This window comes from Heterodontus francisci, chromosome 1, assembly GCF_036365525.1.
Source record: "Heterodontus francisci isolate sHetFra1 chromosome 1, sHetFra1.hap1, whole genome shotgun sequence".
Lineage (NCBI taxonomy): Eukaryota > Metazoa > Chordata > Chondrichthyes > Heterodontiformes > Heterodontidae > Heterodontus > Heterodontus francisci.
Window position 1 is genome coordinate 193267138 of NC_090371.1, and position 20374 is coordinate 193287511.

At 45.7% G+C, this 20374-nt stretch overlaps 1 protein-coding gene across 1 annotated transcript in view; it reads right to left on the reverse strand.

The window, feature by feature from the left end:
- The window catches only part of egf (epidermal growth factor), a 197532-nt gene that overhangs the window by 130537 nt on the left and 46621 nt on the right, over window positions 1-20374 (reverse strand). The window contains exons 4-6 of the mRNA XM_068032277.1: window positions 18950-19081; window positions 12579-12778; window positions 1882-2063 (exon numbers count right to left, since the gene is read on the reverse strand). Of these exons, the coding sequence (XP_067888378.1) occupies window positions 1882-2063; window positions 12579-12778; window positions 18950-19081 (514 nt within the window). The remainder of the gene's footprint in view (window positions 1-1881; window positions 2064-12578; window positions 12779-18949; window positions 19082-20374) is intronic.

Genomic DNA, 20374 nt, shown 5'->3' on the forward strand with positions numbered 1-20374 from the left:
TTGGGGAATGAAACTTATTTGGGCACTATATGTTGAGCTGGCATAAATGTATTCTTTTTAAATGTATTTCTAATGTCACTACATATAAAAATAAGGGACATTCATCTCTGATGTTTGGGAAAGAGTAGCGTGATCTTATCTCTTCAGTTGGCTGTGTATACCTGACTTGGGAATGGCTGGGATGAGACATACTGGAACAATATCCCATGTGCCATTCTGCGAGGTAACAGCTCAGTGTCAGGCATAACTGAAATACAGTTTTTTTATTTTTATGATTGGAAAATTGAGCCTTTAGAGCTTTCTATTTAAATCAAAAACTCAGCAACATTAAGAAAGCAGCAAAAAAGTTATGGAAATTATGCTAATCTTTCAAAAATATGCATTGTATTCAGAAATAGATACCTTCAATTGTTAAATAAAATTGATGAAACAAATGTCTCTGCTTTAAAATTTCACAAGTAAATCCAAAAATATCGCTGCTGTTGTTCTTGAAGATGAAATTAAAGCATATTGTTGAGTAAGGTGAGAGGGCTCTGTACCTTTAAGCCATTCCTTTGTTATTCCTGACCCGGGATTGCTTGATGCTGATGCTAAAGAGTAATTATTCCAAACCCTTTGCCCGGAGTAATGTGTCTTGCCAGCTGCAAGCTTGGATCAGGAGTACTGCATCTGTACTGCATCATTATTTTCCATATAATGACAGACAAAGACTTGGAAAATCTGCTCATAAATGGTTAAATTTACAAGCTCATGCTGCTTGAAGACCAAATTTCTGATGAGCAGTGGTGACTATCCCCACAAGCAGCACAAACTCCAATAATTATCTCTTGAAGTGGAGCAAAAAGCAGATTCTAATGCCTAGGATGGGCATGCTTTATCTGAGGAAGCATATACGTTCACTGCAAATTGGGACTAAGTCATTCTCAGTTGTAGAAGTATTCCTGGATGGTCCCATTAAATTTTGGGCACATTTGTTAGAAAGGTGGCATAAAATAATAAGAGAAGGCATTAACATTGCAAAAGAGAGGAAGTGCTTGCATTTGTCTTGTGCCTTTCATGTCCTTAAGATGTTACAACTGCTTCACAGCCAAAGTGTTCTTTTGTAGGCATACAAGATAGACAACTTCCAACTTGGTATATACGAACTTGGTATAAAGCCGACATTGAGGATCAGTCTCCCATTCTAGAAAGCATATGCAATAATTTTGCAGCCGATGCACAGTGCCATTGCTACGCCTGGATGGCAAGTTTAAAAATCTACCCCAGTATAGCAGAGTTGGGAATGAAACACTTTTTCTCTTTTGGCATCTCAGTGTCAGCATCAAGCAATAAACTAGGCCAGCTATAGTACAGGATAAACGGAGGATAACACTTCCTCTTTATTACCCAAACAATCCACTCCTTGTTGGATGACATTTCCAATTTCTAACATTCTTAATTGGATTGTTAATCTCTGACAAATTGTAAGTGTTTTGTGCTGTGACCCCATGCCCATCTGAAACTGCCCAAACTCATTTCTTTTAGGATTCTTCTGGCCAGCAGAAACAGGAGGCGTTTGCATCATCATTCTGGGCTGGTTTCAAATTCAAGTCCCCAGCCATGAAGAGATGATGTGCTACTCGACTGTCTCACACAATCCCCAATATGTCAAAGTGACTTCTGCGCCTGATTCACTGGTCCACATTCTCACTGAGAGAAGTTCTCAAAACATATACTCCTATTTGCTGACTTGGTTTCAAAGCTTTTATTAAAACACTTACAGAGTCAATTTTCTGAATGCCTTCACCTGCCACAGAACCTCACCTGATTTTTCTGCCCATTACACAATTTGAACAATGATCTTTTAATCTGGATAGCAAAAAGAATTAACCAAAGTCCTACCCTTGTTCTGGATCGACTGCTATGACGGTCGGAAAAGTGAGTTCTTTCAGCAGGACCTTTGAATTTTTCCCATTTAAGTTTGACATTTCAATGGTTCCTTTCTTTTGATTGGTCCAAATGATGGTGTTGTGTCGCCAATCCACAGCAAACCCCAACAGACCTTTCCCGACAGCCCGTACACTCTGTGATGCAAATAAGACAAGTTCATTATCCTTTGATGTTTGTTTCAGAAATATAGCAGAACAGATTAAATGATAACAATGCATCTTTATTGAAATTCAGTCCCACTGATATATCATTAAACAACTGTTTCTTTACATCTTTAGGGAATTGAGCATTAATTTAGCACAAATATCATTCCTCAAGTTACAAAAATATAGCAAATTCATTCAGCTAAATAATTGCTGTATGTGTAGTTGCAATAATGACTGTGTGTCTGTCAGTTGGGCATATGCTATGATATTATTTGAAGAACCATTACTGAATCATTGTTGTATTTTTTAATTGTATTAGGAGCAGAATAGAGTTAGTGGAGGTAAATTCATCTTCGGTGAAAGCATGAAACAGGCAATAGCAAATCGCATCACATTTTACAACATGTCCAGCGGTTTTATGCAGGCTGCTGATTTGCTGATTGCCTATTTTGCACTTTTGCAATTTCACATCCAGTATCTTGTTAAAATGGATTTTCCACACTTCTAAGGAGTAATAAAATGGGTTTATGCTCCCAGTGTGGAGCCTCACCTACTAGGAGCGTATATCAAAAATTCAAGCCTGTGCTTCCCAAGGTCTTCAGGCCATTCGTTTTAATTAAAAGACAATCAAAAACACATACCCTAATTTATTGATCTGTTGTCTCAGCTGGTAACATTACCCTTCTAAAAAACAGGTTGAATGTATTCAAAATCTGAATGTTAAACTTTAGAGTAGTTGCTGTTGTAGTTTCATTAAAAAATATACAATTCATGTTTAGTTTCTCTTTCAAATTTCTTTCGTTCTTTTATTTGTTTCTTTCTGCCATTTTCAATCGTTCAGTTCAGTTCCTTTCAATTTCTTTTACCATTTCCACCTTTATTCTTTTCTTTCCCCCTTCTGCTCTTGTATATAAGCAGTCCTAAGCTGGTGAGGTCATGCAATTTAACTGATAAGCATATACTTCATGTCTACATAAGGAGACATGCTGGTGGAGGGAACAGGATGTGAGATGTAATCCAGCACCTTCTCAGACTGCTAGGAACATTTAGAGAGGTACCACTACTTTACTTTTAAAGGGACAAAAATACTTTAAATCTTCAAAATATTCGTCAGCCTCTTCAAAGGTTGGGGCGTGGGGGGTGGAAAGAAAGTGTGGATTTGGAAAGTGGCTGCCAAAAACAAACAAAGGTAAAATATAAATGGCGAGACAAAATAGAGTCTTTGGGCAAATGGGTTAGCAATGCTGAACCTTGATCACAAGTTTGATAACTGCTATACAAGGAGAGTGTGAAGACGGTTGCCCAGTTTGGCAGTTCATGCATTAACACAGAAGGGTGCTTGCCGAACAGGAGGTAGCAGTCAGCCTCAAAGCTGTGTAAAATACTTGCAGGACCCAGGATGTGGAAGAAGATGACACACATTAAGAAATCTTCCATGTGAGACTATCTTACAGTACTACATATCAAGTAGATGATGCAATATTACTTGCCATGAAAGTTTGCCTATCAACCTGTTCCACACTTACTGCTTGCTTGTGCGATGCCATCACAAGACCTTACAGCTATTTTGATGCTCCATTTACACAGCCATACTCCAGTAGGCCACAAATTCAAGCTGCAATTTGGAATTGAAAGCCTTACCACATTCATCTATTCTATGCACCAAACCATTCTAACATGATGCCCAAGGAAGATTTCAGGCTGGGCAATTAGCAGTGGTCCCTGTACCGTGGGAAATGCGGTAATGTGTGGTTAAACTGGGCAGCCATGCAGTGCTATGTAACAGTAAAGGACTTGAAAGTCATGGCCATGCTGACCGAGATATAAGTCACCTGTATTTGCATGTGTGAGAAACACAATCATTGATATCCCAGTGCCAGCTGGGAGTGAGGGCAGTAGTAATCTTACCAACCTGTGGCAGTGCTGTCCCTATAGCCGCAAATTAATTGCATGTGGCCTTGCTGCAGAATAGCAAAGATCTGTAACATTCTGAAGCTGTATGTAGATGGCCCTACTAGAGAAGGAGCTACACTTGACCTCCTCTTAGGAAATGAAGATGGGCAGGTGGTTGATGTGTCAGTGGGGGAGCACTTTGGGACCAGTGACCATAACTCTACTAGCTTCAAGATAGTTATGGAACAGGATAGCACTAGTCCTCAGGTTGAAGTCCTAAATTGGGGGAAGGCTAATTTCGATGGCATCAGACAGGAACTCTCAAAAGTTGAATGGGAGAGGCTGTTTACAGGTGAAGGGACGTCTGGCAAGTGGGAGGCTTTTAAAAGTGAGATAGGAAGAGTTCAGGGCCGGCATGTTCCTGTTAGATGGAAGGGCAAGGCTGGCAAGTTTAGGGAACCTTGGTTGACGAGGGATATTGAGGGTCTGGTCAGAACAAAGAAGGAGGCATATGCCACTGAAAGGCAGCTGGGATCAAGCGAGTCCCTCGAGGAATATAGGGGATGTAGGAGTACACTTAAGAAGGAAATTAGGAGGGTGAAAAGGGGCCATAAGATTTCCCTGGCAGATAAGCAAAAGGAGAATCCTAAAAGATTCTATAAGTATATTAAGAGTAAAAGGGTAGCTAGGGAGAGAGTAGGTCCCCTTAAGGATCAATGTGGCAATCTGTGTGTGGAACCACGGGAAATGGGCGAGGTCTTAAATGAATATTTCTCATCCGTATTTACCGTGGAGAAGGTCATGGAAGTTAGTGAGTTCAAGGGAGGGAACACCGATATCCTGGAGCATATCAACATTACAAAGGAGGAGGTGTTGGAGGTTTTGAAGCGCATTAAGGTGGATAAATCTCCATGGCCTGACCAGGTGTATCCTAGGATGCTATGGGAAGCAAGGGAGGAGATTTCTGGGGCCCTGGCAGAGATTTTTGTATCATCGTTAGCCACGGGTGAGGTACCGGAAGACTAGAGGATCGCTAATGTTGTGCCTTTATTTAAGAAGGGCAGCAGGGATAAGCCAAGGAACTAAAGGCCGGTGAGCCTTACATCAGTGGTGGGAAAGTTATTGGAAGGGATTCTGAGAGACTGGATCTATATGCATCTGGAAAGGCATGGTCTGATTAGGGATAGTCAGCATGGCTTTGTGCGTGGGAAATCATGTCTCACGAATTTGATTGAGTTTTTCGAGGAGGTGACCAAGAGGATTGACGAAGTCAGGGCAATGGACATTGTCTACATGGACTTTAGCAAGGCCTTTGACAAGGTCCCTCATGGTAGGCTGGTCCAGAAGGTTCGAACACATGGGATCCAGGGTGAGCAAGCAAATTGGATACAAAATTGGCTTGGTGATAGGAGGTAGAGGGTGATAGTGGAGGGTTGTTTATCAGATTGGAGGCCGGTGACCAGTGGTGTGCCGCAGGGATCGGTGCTGGGCCCTCTGTTGTTTGTCATATATATAAATGACTTGGATGTGAATGTAAGGGGCATGATTAGTAAGTTTGCAGATGACACCACAATTGGTGGTATAGTGGACAGTGAAGAAAGTTTTCTAAGGTTACAACAGGATATAGATCAACTGGGAAAGTGGGCAAGGGAGTGGCAAATGGAGTTTAACGCAGACAACTGTGAAGTGATGCATTTTGGGAAGTTTTTTTGTTATTATTTCCAAAATATACTTTATTCATAAAAATCAGTAAAAAGTACATTGCCAAACAGTTTCAAACAGCACCAAAAAATACAAACATTGCAAGGGAGATCAGTTTCCTTCAATACAATCATGAATTGCTTCACAACCCTTCCATTTCACATTTGTCATGCCAATTACATTTTTACATTTACACCAAATGAAAATTTTCCCGATACAGGTCGAGGGGTTTCCCATGGGTCCAGCCCCTCAGTTCAGCTTGGTGGGGGGACCTTACACTGTGGTCTTTCTTAATTGAGCCTTTGCTGCGGCTGCTCCAAGCTTTAGTGCGTCCCTCAGCATGTAGTTCTGGACCTTGGAATGTGCCAATCTGCAACATTCGGTCGTGGACAACTCTTTGCGCTGGAAGACCAGCAAGTTTCGGGCAGACCAAAGGGCGTCTTTCACTGAATTGATAGTCCTCCAGCAGCAGTTGATGTTTGTCTCGGTGTGCGTCCCTGGGAACAGCCCGTAGAGCAGAGAGCTGCTTGGGATGAACCTTGACAAAAACCACTGCATCTCTTTCCACACCTGCTTTGCAAAGACACATTCCAGGAGGAGGTGGGCAACCGTCTCTTCCCCACCACAGCCACCGCGGGGGCATTGTGCGGAGGGGGTGAGACTTCGGGCGTGCAGGAAGGATCTGACGGGGAGGACTTTGGCGGTCTGCTCGGGGAACCATCCGACAGGATCCCCCGTCTCCTTTTCCCATCGGGCCTTGAGGACATTCCGTGCAGACCACTGCCTGATAGATTGGTGGTCAAAGATGTTTTCCCACAGAAACTGCTCCACGAAGGATAGGTGGTACGGCACAGTCCAACTGCATGGAGCGTTCTGCGGCAATGTGACCAGGCCCATCCTTCGCAACACCGGGGACAGATAGAACTTCAGCACGTAGTGACACTTGGAGTTTGCGTACTGGAGGTCTACACACAGCTTGATGCAGCCGCACACGAAGGTGGTCATCAGGATGAGGGCCACGTTGGGTACATTTTTCCCGCCCTTATCCAGAGATTTGAACATCGTGTCCCTCTGGACCCGGTCCATTTTAGATCCCCAGATGAAGCGGAAAATGGCTTGGGTTACCGCCACAGTGCAGGAGTGGGGTATGGGCCAGACCTGCGCCACATACAGCAACAACGTGAGCGCCTCGCACCTGATGACCAGGTTCTTACCCACAATGGAGAGAGATCGCTGCCCCCACATGCTCAACTTTTGTTGTACCTTGGCTACTCGCTCCTCCCAGGTTTTGGTGCACGCCCCGGCCCTTCCGAACCATATTCCCAGCTCCTTCAGGTAGTCTGACCTGACGGTGAAGGGGACAAAGGATCGGTCAGCCCAGTTCCCAAAGAACATGGCCTCACTCTTGCCGTGGTTAACTTTGGCTCCCGAGGACAGTTTGAACTGGTCTCAGATGCTCATCAGTCTGTGCACGGACAGCGGATCTGAGCAGAATACGGCGACGTCATCCATGTACAGGGAGGTTTTCACCTGAGTGCCTCCGCTGCCTGAGATTGTCACCCCTCTTATGCTCGCATTCTTCCTAATAGACTCAGCAAAGGGGTCAATACAGCAAACAAACAAGACCGGGGAGAGAGGACAGCCCTGTCTGACTCCAGATTGGATCGGGAAACTTTCCGATTCCCACCCATTGATTCAGACTGCGCTACTGATGTTTGTGTAGAGCAGTTTGATCCAATTGCAGATTCCCTCCCCAAACCCCATTTTGGAAAGCACGTCCATCATGTAGGTTTGCGATATCCTGTCAAAAGCCTTCTCCTGGTCCAGGCTGATGAGGCAGGTGTCCACCCTCCTGTCCCGTACGTAGGCGATCGTATCCCTGAGTAGCGCGAGACTATCAGAGATCTTCCTGCCGGGTACAGTGCAGGTCTGATCAGGGTGAATCACCAACTCCAGAGCAGACTTGACTCGACTGGCTATGACTTTGGACAGAATCTTGTAGTCAACATTAAGCAGTGAGATGGGCCGCCAATTTCTGATTTCTGCCCTCTCCCCCTTCCGCTTGTAAATGAGGGTGATGATGCCTTTCCTCATGGATTCTGACATGCCGCCGGCCAGGAGCATACTCTCGTATACTTCCAGCAGGTCCAGGCCGATCCAGTCCCACAGGGCCGAGAACAACTCGACCTGTAAGCCGTCGCTTCCGGGAGTTTCATCGTCTCGAAGGACTCAACGACCTTTGTCAGCTCGTCCAGAGTTAGCGGCTTGTCCAGTCCCTCCCTCCTGCTGTCATCTAAGACCTCTGTGATTGATGACAGGAAGGACTGGGAGGCTCTGCTGTCTGTGGGCTTCGCGTCATACAGCCCAGCATAAAAGGATGTCGGACTGCAAAGACGTTAGCGAGCCATCGGAGGTGGAGGGGCGACATGATAGAGGTTTACAAAGTTATGAGCGGCATGGACAGAGTGGATAGTCAGAAGCTTTTTCCCAGGGTGGAAGAGTCAGTTACTAGGGGACGTAGGTTTAAGGTGCGAGGGGCAAAGTTTAGAGGGGATGTGCGAGGCAAGTTTTTTACACAGAGGGTGATGAGTGCCTGGAACTTACTGCCAGGGGAGGTGGTGGAAGCAGATACGATAGCGACGTTTAAGAGACATCTTGACAAATATATGAATAGGAAGGGAATAGAGGGATATGGGCCCCGGAAGTGCAGAAGGTGTTAGTTTCGGCAGGCATCAAGATCGGCGCAGGCTTGGCGGGCCGAATGGCCTGTTCCTGTGCTGTACTGTTCTTTGTTCTTTGTTCATCCTCTTCCTTCAGGCTGCTGATAACAGAGCTCTCTCTGTGTACCTTTTGGAAGAAGTAACGTGAGCACGTCTCATCCTGCTCGATGGAGCGGACTCTGGACCAGAAGATGATCTTGGAGGCCTCCGTGGCAAACAGCGAGGCCTGATGGCTCTTCACCTCTTGGAGGTTCTCCTTGACTTCAACCCCCATTGACTGCAACCGGAGCAGATTGTACATACTTTTCTGGAGTCGGGACATTCCCCTCTGTCTCTCTTTCGCCCTCTGAACTCCTTTGTGGATGAAGAACCTCTTGATGTTCTCCTTGATCGCTTCCCACCAGTGAACTGGAGACTCAAAGAGGGGTTTCACGGTGCTCCAACCTTTGTAATCCCTTTTGAGTTCCTCAACGTTCTCTGGGGTCAGCAGTGTAGCATTGAGCTTCCACGTCCTTCTGCCAACCCGCTGGTCGTCCTGTAAGTGACAGTCGGCCAGTAAGAGGCAGTGGTCGGAGAAGAACACCGGATTGACGTCGGTGGATCCGACCGTGACAGCACGGGACACAAACAGAAAGTTAATCCTGGAACGGGCAGACCCATCCGATCTTGACCATGTGTATCTGCGCTGCGCTCCGTCTGCAGGTTTGCTGAAGAAGTCGTGCCGGATCGTCCAGCCGCATCGATGATGCAGTTGAAGTCACCGCCTAGGATGACTGGCCTGGACGTCAACAGCAGCAGTGGGAGCTGCTGGAAGACGGTCAGCCGCTCGCTGCGTTGTACCGGGATGTACACATTGATCAACCGGAGCGGAGCGTTGTTGTACATTACGTCTGCTACGAGGAGGCGACCGCCCACCACCTCTTAACTTCAGAGATGGTGAAGTTACCTCCCCGCAGCAGAATACACAGGCCGGAGGAACGGCAATCATTACCCCCCAACCAGATCGATGGCCCGTGGGACCACCATCGCGACCACTGCCTGTAGGTGCTGAGGTGTGGTATTCAACACTCCTGCAGAAACAGTAGGTCGGCTTTGAGCTTGGCGAGGTAATCCAAGGTTGAAACACATCGTGCAGTAGATTTAATGCTACGCACATTAATGGAAGCAATCCTTACACCCATTTTTTTAAAGTTAGTTGTTGCTTCCCATACCATTTGTCCTTGCTAGTCCCAGTCCTTCGTGTGCGCAAGCTGTTTCACATGAGTTGGGCTCAGAAACCCTCCTGGTTTTTCATGCAGGGTTTGTTCCGCTGGGGTGACATCGGGGGGGGGTCTTGTAGACAGCAAGGATTGGGTTGTCCTCTGCTGCTTCCCTCTGTTCCTCCTCGAAAACATCACTGCTCCCGGCTTCCCGGAGCTGAGGTGCGCCAGATGTGTCTTTGCTCTCGGTGTCCCAGAGCTGGGATGCGTTGGCCATGTTGTTACGTGTGGCGCTTTGGGGTTGGGGCACGCCGGGCCCATCACAGCTTCCCGTGCCAGGGGGCTTTATCTTCCATCTCCTTGGAGTTCTACCGCCTCTTTTGAAGGGGCTGTCGTTCCAGCATTTCCCCGTCCAGTGAAGAGGAGCTGTTGTAGTCTGTCTCAGAAGGTAGCCTCCTCTTGCCACTGGTTTGGGTGGTGATGTTTTTTCTTTGTGGTTTTCCTTTGTACCACTTGCCACTGATCTGTTTGTCCATCCGCTGCCTCCTCCTCCATTGATTCTGTCTGTGGAGGAGGAGTTTCCGAGCGCAGGGTAGGTGCTGGGTCATTGGTTTCAGCTGCCTCCCCTTTCTTCTCCTTCTCAGGTTGAACTTCCTCACTGCGGAGAAGGTTGCTCGTCTCCTTTCGAACACCGGACGCCTTCGTCGAACCTTCTCCCGGCCTTTCCTTGGACCTTGCCGCCTGAGCATAACTGAGGCAGCGTTTGGGGCACGTTTTGTAGAGATGGCCTGCCGCACCGCACAAGTTGCAGCACTTAGTCTGCTTACAGTCCTTGGTCTGATGGCCTTCCTCCTTGCAGTTCTTGCAAACAACCATGCTGCAGTTTGCTGCCACGTGACCAGATTTGCCACAGGTGCGGCAAACTCTGGGCTGCCCTGCATAGACCAAGAAGCCTCGACTTCCCCCGATAGCGAAGCTGGAGGGAGGGTGGATAATGGCTCCACTGGGATCGACCTTCAAAGTCACCTTGACCTGCCGCTTGCTGGTCCAAATCCAAAAGGGTTCCTTGACATCAGTGCTGCTGCCGGCCACCTCGACGTACCTGGCGAGAAAGATGAGTACATCCACCACCGGAACATGGGGGTTGGAGAAGTGAATCGTCACCACCCGGTCCCGTTGTGACGGAAGCGTGAAGAGCGGCTCCGCTGTGAGGATCGACAGTGGCGCCCGGTCCCCTTTCTCCTTGAACGCCTTCAGGAACTTGATGCATCCCGCCACGTTCCGGAACGTCACATCGAAGTATCCACTGCTGGGGAAATCCTGCAGGCAGAAGACGTCCGTAGCTTGAAACCCACAGCAATCGAAGAGAATTTTCTTGATGAAGAAGGTGCGATCGACCGGTGCATCTCCTTCCTTGTCCTTCAGTTAAACCAGGGCAGGACATATACAGTGAATGGCAGGGCCCTGGGGAATGTTGTTGAGCAGAGAGACCTTGGAGTGCAAGAACATAGTTCCCTGAAAGTGGCAACACAGGTAGACAGGGTGGTGAAGAAGGCATATGGCATGCTTGCCTTTATCGGCCGAGGCACTGAGTACAAGAGTTGGGATGTCATGTTACAGTTGTACATAACGTTGGTTAGGCCGCATTTGGAGTACTGTGAGCAGTTTTGGTCGCCGCACTACAGGAAAGATGTGATTAAGCTAGAGATGGTGCAGAAAAGATTCACAAGGATGTTGCCTGGTTTGGAGGGCTTTAGTTATAAAGAGAGATTGGATAGGCTGGGTCTGTTTTCCCTGGAGCAAAGGAGGCTGAGAGGGGACATGATAGAGGTATATAAAATTATGAGAGGCATGGATAGGGTAGATAGCCAGAGTCTGTTTCCCATGGTAGGGGTGACTAAAACTAGAGGGCATAGATTTAAGGTGGGAGGGAGGAGGTTTAAAGGGGATCAAAGGGGTAAATTTTTCACACAAAGAATTGTGGGTATCTGGAATGAGTTGCCTGAGGAGGTGGTGGTGGCAGGAACAGTAGTGACATTTAAGAGGCATCTGGACAGGTATTTGAAAAAGCAAGACGTAGAGGGATATGGAATTAATGCAGGCAGGTGGGATTAGTATAGATAGGCATTATGGTCGGCATGGGCGTGGTGGGCCGAAGGGCCTGTTTCTATGCTGTACGACTCTATGACTCTATGCTCCCTCCTGACCTGGAGCAAGCTGAGCCAATTGTTCTCACTGATTAGCAGGTAGGTGTGCAAAGGTCTGCAAATGAGGGCTGGTGCTTGCCAATCTCTCTGGAATGCCTCCTTTCAGCTTGTATCACCTTAACCATGAAATTCTGGATTTGAGTCAATTTAAAAACAAAGTTCCCTTCAGATGTGAGAAAGAAAAGCACCCCCCCACAAAAAAAAATTCTTGCAAATAATTAATGACATTTTCAGAATTATGAAAAAGCATCTAATAAAAACTTTTCAAACTAACACAGACCAAACCTACGCCATTTTAAGAGCTCCTACATCCATGAAGTTTCCCATGAACACATTCTAAATGGATGCACAAAAAATAAAAGAACAAATCTGGGACAAATCCTACAGGATTGTGCTAACTGCTCATTGAAATGTTTTGACATCAAATCTGGGACCTTGGGTATGACATTTGTTAAGAACTCTGACACGCAAATGCAACAGACCAAGAAATAGTAACCCAGCAGCAAATGAGCGCAGAACCTGCTCTCCTGATTCTGCAATCCTTCTGCACATCTGCTCTTCTCAAAATCTGTCTCTGTAAAGCTGAGAAGAGGAAAGATGGCCACTCACGCAAAACACATGTTAAAGTTTCAAAATTATATCAAAGGTTACCCTATTCATTTACTTAATTTCATTCAGTGGAATGGCCTCAAATTTAATCTGAAGAGTATATTACAATCTGAACATGACTAGAATTTCCAAGAATAAAGCCTGAAAGCCAAGCCTTCAGTACTGTACACTTACCTCTCTTTTTGTGCCATTTATAAAGGCCCGTTGTATCAGTCCCTTCTCTGTGCCTGCCCAGTAGATTCTTCCATTCCTGTAGTGGAAGTCCAAGAGGACTGATATCCCAGAATTGGTCACAAGCCTCTGGTGGTTAGTTCCCTCTCTGTCAATCTTGAATATTGCATTACCATGGCTGAAGATGAGGTATGGTGGTGGAGCTTAAAAAAATTAAAAGCATATAAATGTATGAACGGAACCTGATCAGAGACAGAAGAGAGCCTGGAAATTGCTGTTAACATTAGCAGTAATGGCTCCATTATCTGAGGATACGGGGCAGTAATATTAATTACAGATTGGTACACATTTCCTAATGGTTTATCAAATTGTCTGAAATTGCTGTTTGGAATAAATGGTTTCCATGCATCACTACACTGAAGAGAGGCATTAAACTAGTCAGTTGCCAGCATTCGCCAGAGCTGGCGGGCAGCCATAAAGACAGGGCTAAATTGTGGCGAGTCGAAGAGACTTAGTAGTTGGCAGGAAAAAAGACAGAGGCGCAAGGGGAGAGCCAACTGTGCAACAGCCCCAACAAACAAATTTCTCTGCAGCACCTGTGGAAGAGCCTGTTACTCCAGAATTGGCCTTTATAGCCACTCCAGGCGCTGCTTCACAAACCACTGACCACCTCCAGGCGCGTATCCATTGTCTCTCGAGATAAGGAGGCCCAAAAGAAGAAACTAGGCTATTACTGTCATAACAGGTACTTAAAGTTAATGTGCACCATATTGCACAGCTATGCAGGTGTGAGGCATTCCCACTGCCCATATCTTAAATGTACAGTAGCCTAATTATTACAACTAGCAACCTGCATTTGGCCGAGGAGGGTCATCGAAAACAGGACTGTCAAAGGTTAGAGTCGATGCACAAGACTTACAGTATGCTTCCATTGCCAAGCTACAGATTCATTCCAGCCATCTACCGAGGAATGATGGGAGAACAGTGCCTTAGAAGGCAGTAACATATTTATACCATTTCCTTTAGGAAGATTTCCTGACAAGCTCTAGCATCTGTATTGCACTAACAATGGCTGTCTGTGCATCTCTGACTCCTCCTAGGCTAGCACTGACACATCTGCAGTGTCAGCCAGTTTGTTATATACAGATACTTCAAGGAAGTGACAGATTAGTTATTTAGTAACACCCTCATTACATTTTCCACTGATGAACAACAGCAACATTAGAGGGCTGCACACTTTTACAGGTATTTTAGCCTTTCAAGAGTCCGAAGGATGATTCAGGGAACGCTTCAGATATTTAGGTAGGTCACATGATGTGGTGCAGTACAACTGCAAGAATCAGGGTTTCAAGAATCACTGCTATCTGCTGCATAATGTTGCTTTGGTAGGACACCTCATCATAGACCAGGAAGAGCAGAACCACAAAACCATGATGTAGAAGAATAACAGTGACCATTAGGAAATGGCTGTCAAAACACTAATGCAGATGTAAGGATGGTATCTTAGTATCTCAGCAGTCCCATTTCTGAAACCTTTTGTTCTTCTGTATGCGGAAAGCTTCACCTGAACACCTTCAGCTACACTGTTTGCCCCGGATGCGGCCTGCCACAGACCTCGACACTGATATTGTCGGCGGGGGCGAGGCCTTGTGGTGGCCCCCCCGACACTTGGTGTTGGGATCGACATTTAAATATTTAAATGCATTAATTTACCTGAATAAATGAGTCTTCCATCACCTCCTGACATCCCGCCGTGATCTTCACCTGGCGGCCGGCAAGGCCGCGCCTTCAGATCCCCATCCGGGAAAATGAGGCGCAACACTGGTGGGGAGGGGGTAGGCGGTAAGTTTCTCAGTGCGGTGGGGGGGTGGGGGAGGGGGAATGGGGTCAAATGAATTTCATAGATGTAGGGGATGGCGGGAAAGGTTATAGTTTAAAGTTAAAGAGTGAACTATACAGTAAATGGAAAAGTCCTGGGGAAAATTGATGTACAGGGAGATTTGGGTGTTCAGGTCCATTGTTCCCTGAAGGTGGCAACGCAGGTCAATAGACTGGTCAAGAAGGCATACGGCATGCTTTCCTTCATCGGACGGGGTATTGAGTACAAGGGTTGGCAGGTCATGTTACAGTTGTATAAGACTTTGGTTCGGCCACATTTGGAATACTGCGTGCAGTTCTGGTCACCACATTACCAAAAGGATGTAGATGCTTTGGAGAGGTTGCAGAGGAGGTTCACCAGGATGTTGCCTGGTATGAAGGGCGCTAGCTATGAAGAGAGGTTGAGTAGATTAGGATTATTTTCATTCGAAAGACGGAGATTGAGGGGGGACCTGATTGAGGTGTACAAAATCATGAGAGGTATAGACAGGGTGGATAGCAAGAAGCTTTTTCCCAGAGTGGGGGATTCAATTACTAGGGGTCACGGGTTCAAAGTGAGAGGGGAAAAGTTTAGGGGGGATATGCATGGAAAGTTCTTTACGCAGAGGGTGGTGGGTGCCTGGAATGCGTTGCCAGCGGAGGTGGTAGACGCGGGCACAATAGCGTCTTTTAAGATGTATCTAGACAGATACATGAATGGGCAGGAAGTAAAGAGATACAGACCCTTAGAAAATAGGCGACATGTTTAGATAGAGGATCTGGATCGGCGCAGGCTTGGAGGGCCGAAGGGCCTGTTCCTGTGCTGTCATTTTCTTTGTTCTTTGTTCTTTGTGTAGTTTATGAGGGGAAGGTCAGATTGTGTTTTTTAATTCATTCATGGGATGTGGGCATCGCTGGCCAGGCCAGCATTTATTGCCCATCCCTAATTGCCCTTGAGAAGGTGGTGGTGAGCTGCCTTCTTGAACCGCTGCAGTCCTTGGGGTAGGTACACCCACAGTGCTGTTGGAAAGGGAGTTCCAGGATTTTGACCCAGCGACAGTGAAGGAACGGCGATATAGTTCCAAGTCAGGATCGTGTGTGACTTGGAGGGGAACTTGCAGGTGGTGGTGTTCCCATGCATTTGCTGCCCTTGTCCTTTTAGTTGGTAGAGGTCGCGGGTTTGGAAGGTGCTGTCTAAAGAGTCTTGGTGCATTGCTGCAGTGCATCTTGTCGATGGTACACACTGCTGTCACTGTGCGTCGGTGGTGGAGGGAGTGAATGTTTGTAGATGGGGTGCCAATCAAGCAGGCTGCTTTGTCCTGGATGGTCTCAAGCTTCTTGAGTGTTGTTGGAGCTGCACCCATCCAGGCAAGTGGAGCGTATTCCATCACACCCCTGACTTGTGCCTTGTAAATGGTGGACAGGCTTTGGGGAGTCAGGAGATGAGTTACTCACTACAGGATTCGTAGCCTCTGACCTGCTCTTGTAGCCACGGTATTTATATGACTACTCAAGTTCAGTTTCTGGTCAATGGTAGCCCCTAGGATATTGATAGTGGGAGATTCAGCGATGATAATGCCATTGAATGTCAAGGGGAGATGGTTAGATTCTCTCTTGTTGGAGATGGTCATTGCCTGGCACTTGTGTGGCGCAAATGTTACTTGCCACTTATCAGCCCAAGCATGGATATTGTCCAGGTCTTGCTGCATTTCTACACAGACTGCTTCAGTATCTGAGGAGTCACGAATGGTGCTGAACATTGTGCAATCATCAGCAAACATCCCCACTTCTGACCTTATGATTGAAGGAAGGTCACTACTCTGAGGAACTCCTGCAGTGATGTCCTGGAGCTCAGATGATTGACCTCCAACAACCACAACCATCTTCCTTTGCGTGAGGTATGACTCCAGCCAGTGGAGGGTTTTCCCCCTGATTTCCATTGACCTCAGTTTTGCTCGGGCTCCTTGACGCCATACTCTGTCAAATGGTACCTTGATGTCAAGGGCAGTCTCTCTCACCTCACCTCTTGAGTTCAGCTCTTTTGTCCATGTTTGAACCAAGGCTGTAATGAGGTCAGGAGCTGAGTGGCCGTGGCGGAACCCAAACTGAGCATCACTGAGCTGGTTATTGCTAAGCAAGTGTCACTTGATGGCACTGTTGATGACACCTTCCATCACTTTACTGATGATAGCGAGTATACTGATGGGGCAATAATTGGCCAGGTTGGACATGTCCTGCTTTTTGTGTACAGGACATACCTGCAATTTTCCACATTGCAGGGTAGATGCCAGTGCTGTCGCTGTACAGGAACAGCTTGGCTCGGGGCGCGGCAAATTCTGGAGCACAGGTCTTCAGTACTATTGCCGGAATATTGTCAGGGCCCATAGCCTTTGCAGTATCCAGTGCCTTCAGTCGTTTCTTGATATCACGCGGAGTGAATCGAATTGGCTGAAGTCTGACATCTGTGGTGCTGGGGACTTCAGGAGGTCACTGAGATGGATCATCACCTTGGCACTTCTGGCTGAAGCTTGTTGAAGATTGTGAAAGCAAGTGTTTGCGGGGTGGGGGGGGGCTAACAAGGCAAATAAGTAAGTTAATTGGGAGAGGGGCAAAAAAACTGTATTTATTTATTCAATTCAATATCACTTTAAATATTTAAATGTTCTGTTAGGGCTGACAGCCCTTTAAAATTGGCGACAGTGCCTGTGCACTGGCAGCTGACACCTTTGCTGGTGACAGACAGCCCGCCCCCCTCAATGTAATTGAGGTTGGAGGGATGGTGGGCGCCCCTCCCAGCTATTTAATTGAACCGCCACGTTTGGAATTGTGACAGCTCTTTGCCGTGCAGCCTGGCGGCAGGCTTATGAAATTCAGCCCCATGTTGCAGCGATGCAAAGATTGCAGTACAAACGCAATTTAAAATGTAATCAAGTCTCAAACCTCTTAAATGGTTTCTGAGAAACCCATGAAAATTTGTTTGTAAGTGTGCAGAATTAACATAATGGTCTACATAAATTTTTCACTAACTGCAACAGCGGTAGCCAGGAACAACATTAAGATGCAGAGTTAAATCAAACTTCAGCTACAATCAAGTGGCATAAAACCAAAGGAATCTAACATTAAGAGTAATTTACTGAAAAATGCAAGCATAATATAAATACAGTAAAAATGCAAATGCAACGATAAGGGATGGAACCTATGACATTTCAATGCATTAATTAGTATATTTGTTAATGATATTGATAGTTTGTCTTATTTTGTCATTAGTGATCAGCAACACAAGACCATCCAAAGCAACAGCTACTTCCTAGGCAAAGCATTTTATGTGCTGTTGCTCAGTATATCCTAATAATCTCCACAGGTTACTGTATTTTCTGTTTGCACAGAGCAGATCAATGTGAGCATATTTAGAATATGCAGACTTCATTTACGTATATGACATTAGAATGCTGAAGTGGACTGGGTTAGATTTTTCTCAAGAATTTGACAGCTGGCCTCGATTTTTGCCAACAACTTTCTTGCAGTTCAGTTTACAACCTTTAGCTTCTTTGTCGACTGCAGTGGAATCTGTTCTCACAATGCTAGACCAACGTTTTTGTTCAAGTTTCAGTGACAAGCATTAATGGTTATCCTATGCTCGGGGCCCTCCTGCCTAACGAATGGCACTTGTGAGAAACAGTGATCAAGAAATTGTGGGCCTGCAGACCTTGACTTTGTAATCTATCAGTTTAAATGGATGGAAAATCATAGTCTGGAGCCCATGATTTCTCAACCCCCACTCTCCACAAGTGCCATTCCTTGCTGGGAACATGCAATTGGAAGATCAGCCCCTTGATATTGTAGAAGGGTCCCAGATAGCTTTTTATTCCACATTTAATTAGCACACAATGGGAGTAATTTTGACTTTATGATACTGTAAAATGAGTGATATTGATTCAGCCGCTCATAATACATCTCTCCCGATTTTCATTTTCATTGAAATTAATGGTTTATTTTCCCAAAGTATAATTTGACCATCTTTGGGAATATTGAAAATATTGCAGACAAAGCGTGGCTAAGATGTCAATTACGATGATAAGGAGAAGACCAGCTTCTAAATTATCTTAGCATTCGTAACAATAAGAACAAGAAGTAAAAGTGAGAATTTGCATGTCAATTTCTATCATTACTCACCTGATCCCTGTTACTCTAGGCCACCCTTTCTTTAAATCCTAGTCAAGAATCTCTCACATTAGACAGAAAGAGGATAAATCCAAAAGTAGTAGCAGTTCAACTATACCATTGACTCAAGGTCCAAAACAGCAGGATCACTCGTTATCACAGAAATATCCAACCTAGAGTTTTATTATATGTGGCATTCATTTGATATTTGATTTAGAACTAAGGGCAGTAGTCATGATTGTTAATTAGATACAAAAATATTTAGATTACATTTTCCACTGTCGCTTTTCTTTTGACTTGAGTTGTTTCCACTTGCTTAGAAAAACACCATAAAAATCAGTTCATCAGTGACTTACAGTCTGCATGACAAGACCATTTATTGTCCTCTAATGTGTACCCAGGCAGGCAGGAGCAGGTGTATGACCCTGGCGTGTTGGTGCAGATCTGACCACAAGTTCCCAGTCCATCTTCAACACATTCATCAATGTCTGAAAGATAATATTTACAACAGTGTGACATGTCAGCAGACTATTTGCTGTGACTCTGACCCACAATGCAATAATTATTCATTTTACTCTTACAAACAGCAGATAAATCCTGGTCAGAGGTACAATTAGATTGTTTTGTCTGAGATGCAGCACAATGTTTACATAGTTTATTAGCGAATCATGCTTTACAATGTTATATAAGTGTTAGCAACCCTATCGTGCTCATCATTCAGCCAGAAATCTTAAAACATATATTGGTTCACAGTAATTTAAACTGGAAAAGCATTTGAAGACCATTGTGTTTTCTAAATTCTTCACTACATTCATGTTGTTGTTTGTTGCTGTGAGTGTAGAAGCACTGGTTTATGATGACTATGGGTTTTGGATGTTTTTGGATGTTTCTGCAGGATCTGTTAAGAAAAGGGGCTGAGGGATATAGGATATTGGGGATGAAATTGGTCAACGCCAACAGCGCAAAACATGCTCATAGCAAAGTGGCAGCTGATTTTTCACCATTAGCTTGGAAAATATTGCCAAGATTTTTAATCTCAAGCTAAGTAAAGATGACCGTGAGACTACAAAAAAATCTCCAAAATGAGTTTGAATTATCATTCTGTGAAATTCAGTGGAAAGAAGATCCGACATGGTGAAAAATCAGCTGCCAATTTTGTATGAGCCTGTTTTGCGCTGCTGACGTAAACCAATTTCACTCGCACAATGCAGGCGTTTTTATTTCAGGAACTGTGGGGAACTTCCTTAAAATAGAGGATCGACAGGTAATGGGGGGAGCAATAAAGTCCATGATAATAACATATCTACACTGGATGGAGTAGACTTAATGGGCCATGTAGCCTTTTCTGACTCCAGACATTTTGCTATTTTTATGAAGACATTGACATATTACCATGTATTCGACAAATCCATAGATGACAATCAGTCACGTTCCTCTCCATCTCCAGAGCTTAGTAGCTCTGAAACTTTGGCCAGAATTTTACGCCACTCCAGCGAGCCGGATGGTGATGGGGCGGAGGGGGGTGGCGTAAAATTGAGTGAGAGGCTCCAGGAGGCCTTCCCGACCCGCTCCCATCTCTGCCCCACTTTACGTGGGCCGGGGGGGCGAGAAATGGGCCGCCTGCCCCAGGTCAATCAAGTCCCTTAAGTGGCCACAAAATGGCCACTTAAGGGCCTTCGCCCACCTCCACAGGGATTTTACCCATGGCAAGCTGGCATCCGGGAGACGTGAAAGACCACCCAGTGAAACCTGAGTCTGGACCTGAGACGCAACACCCCCCC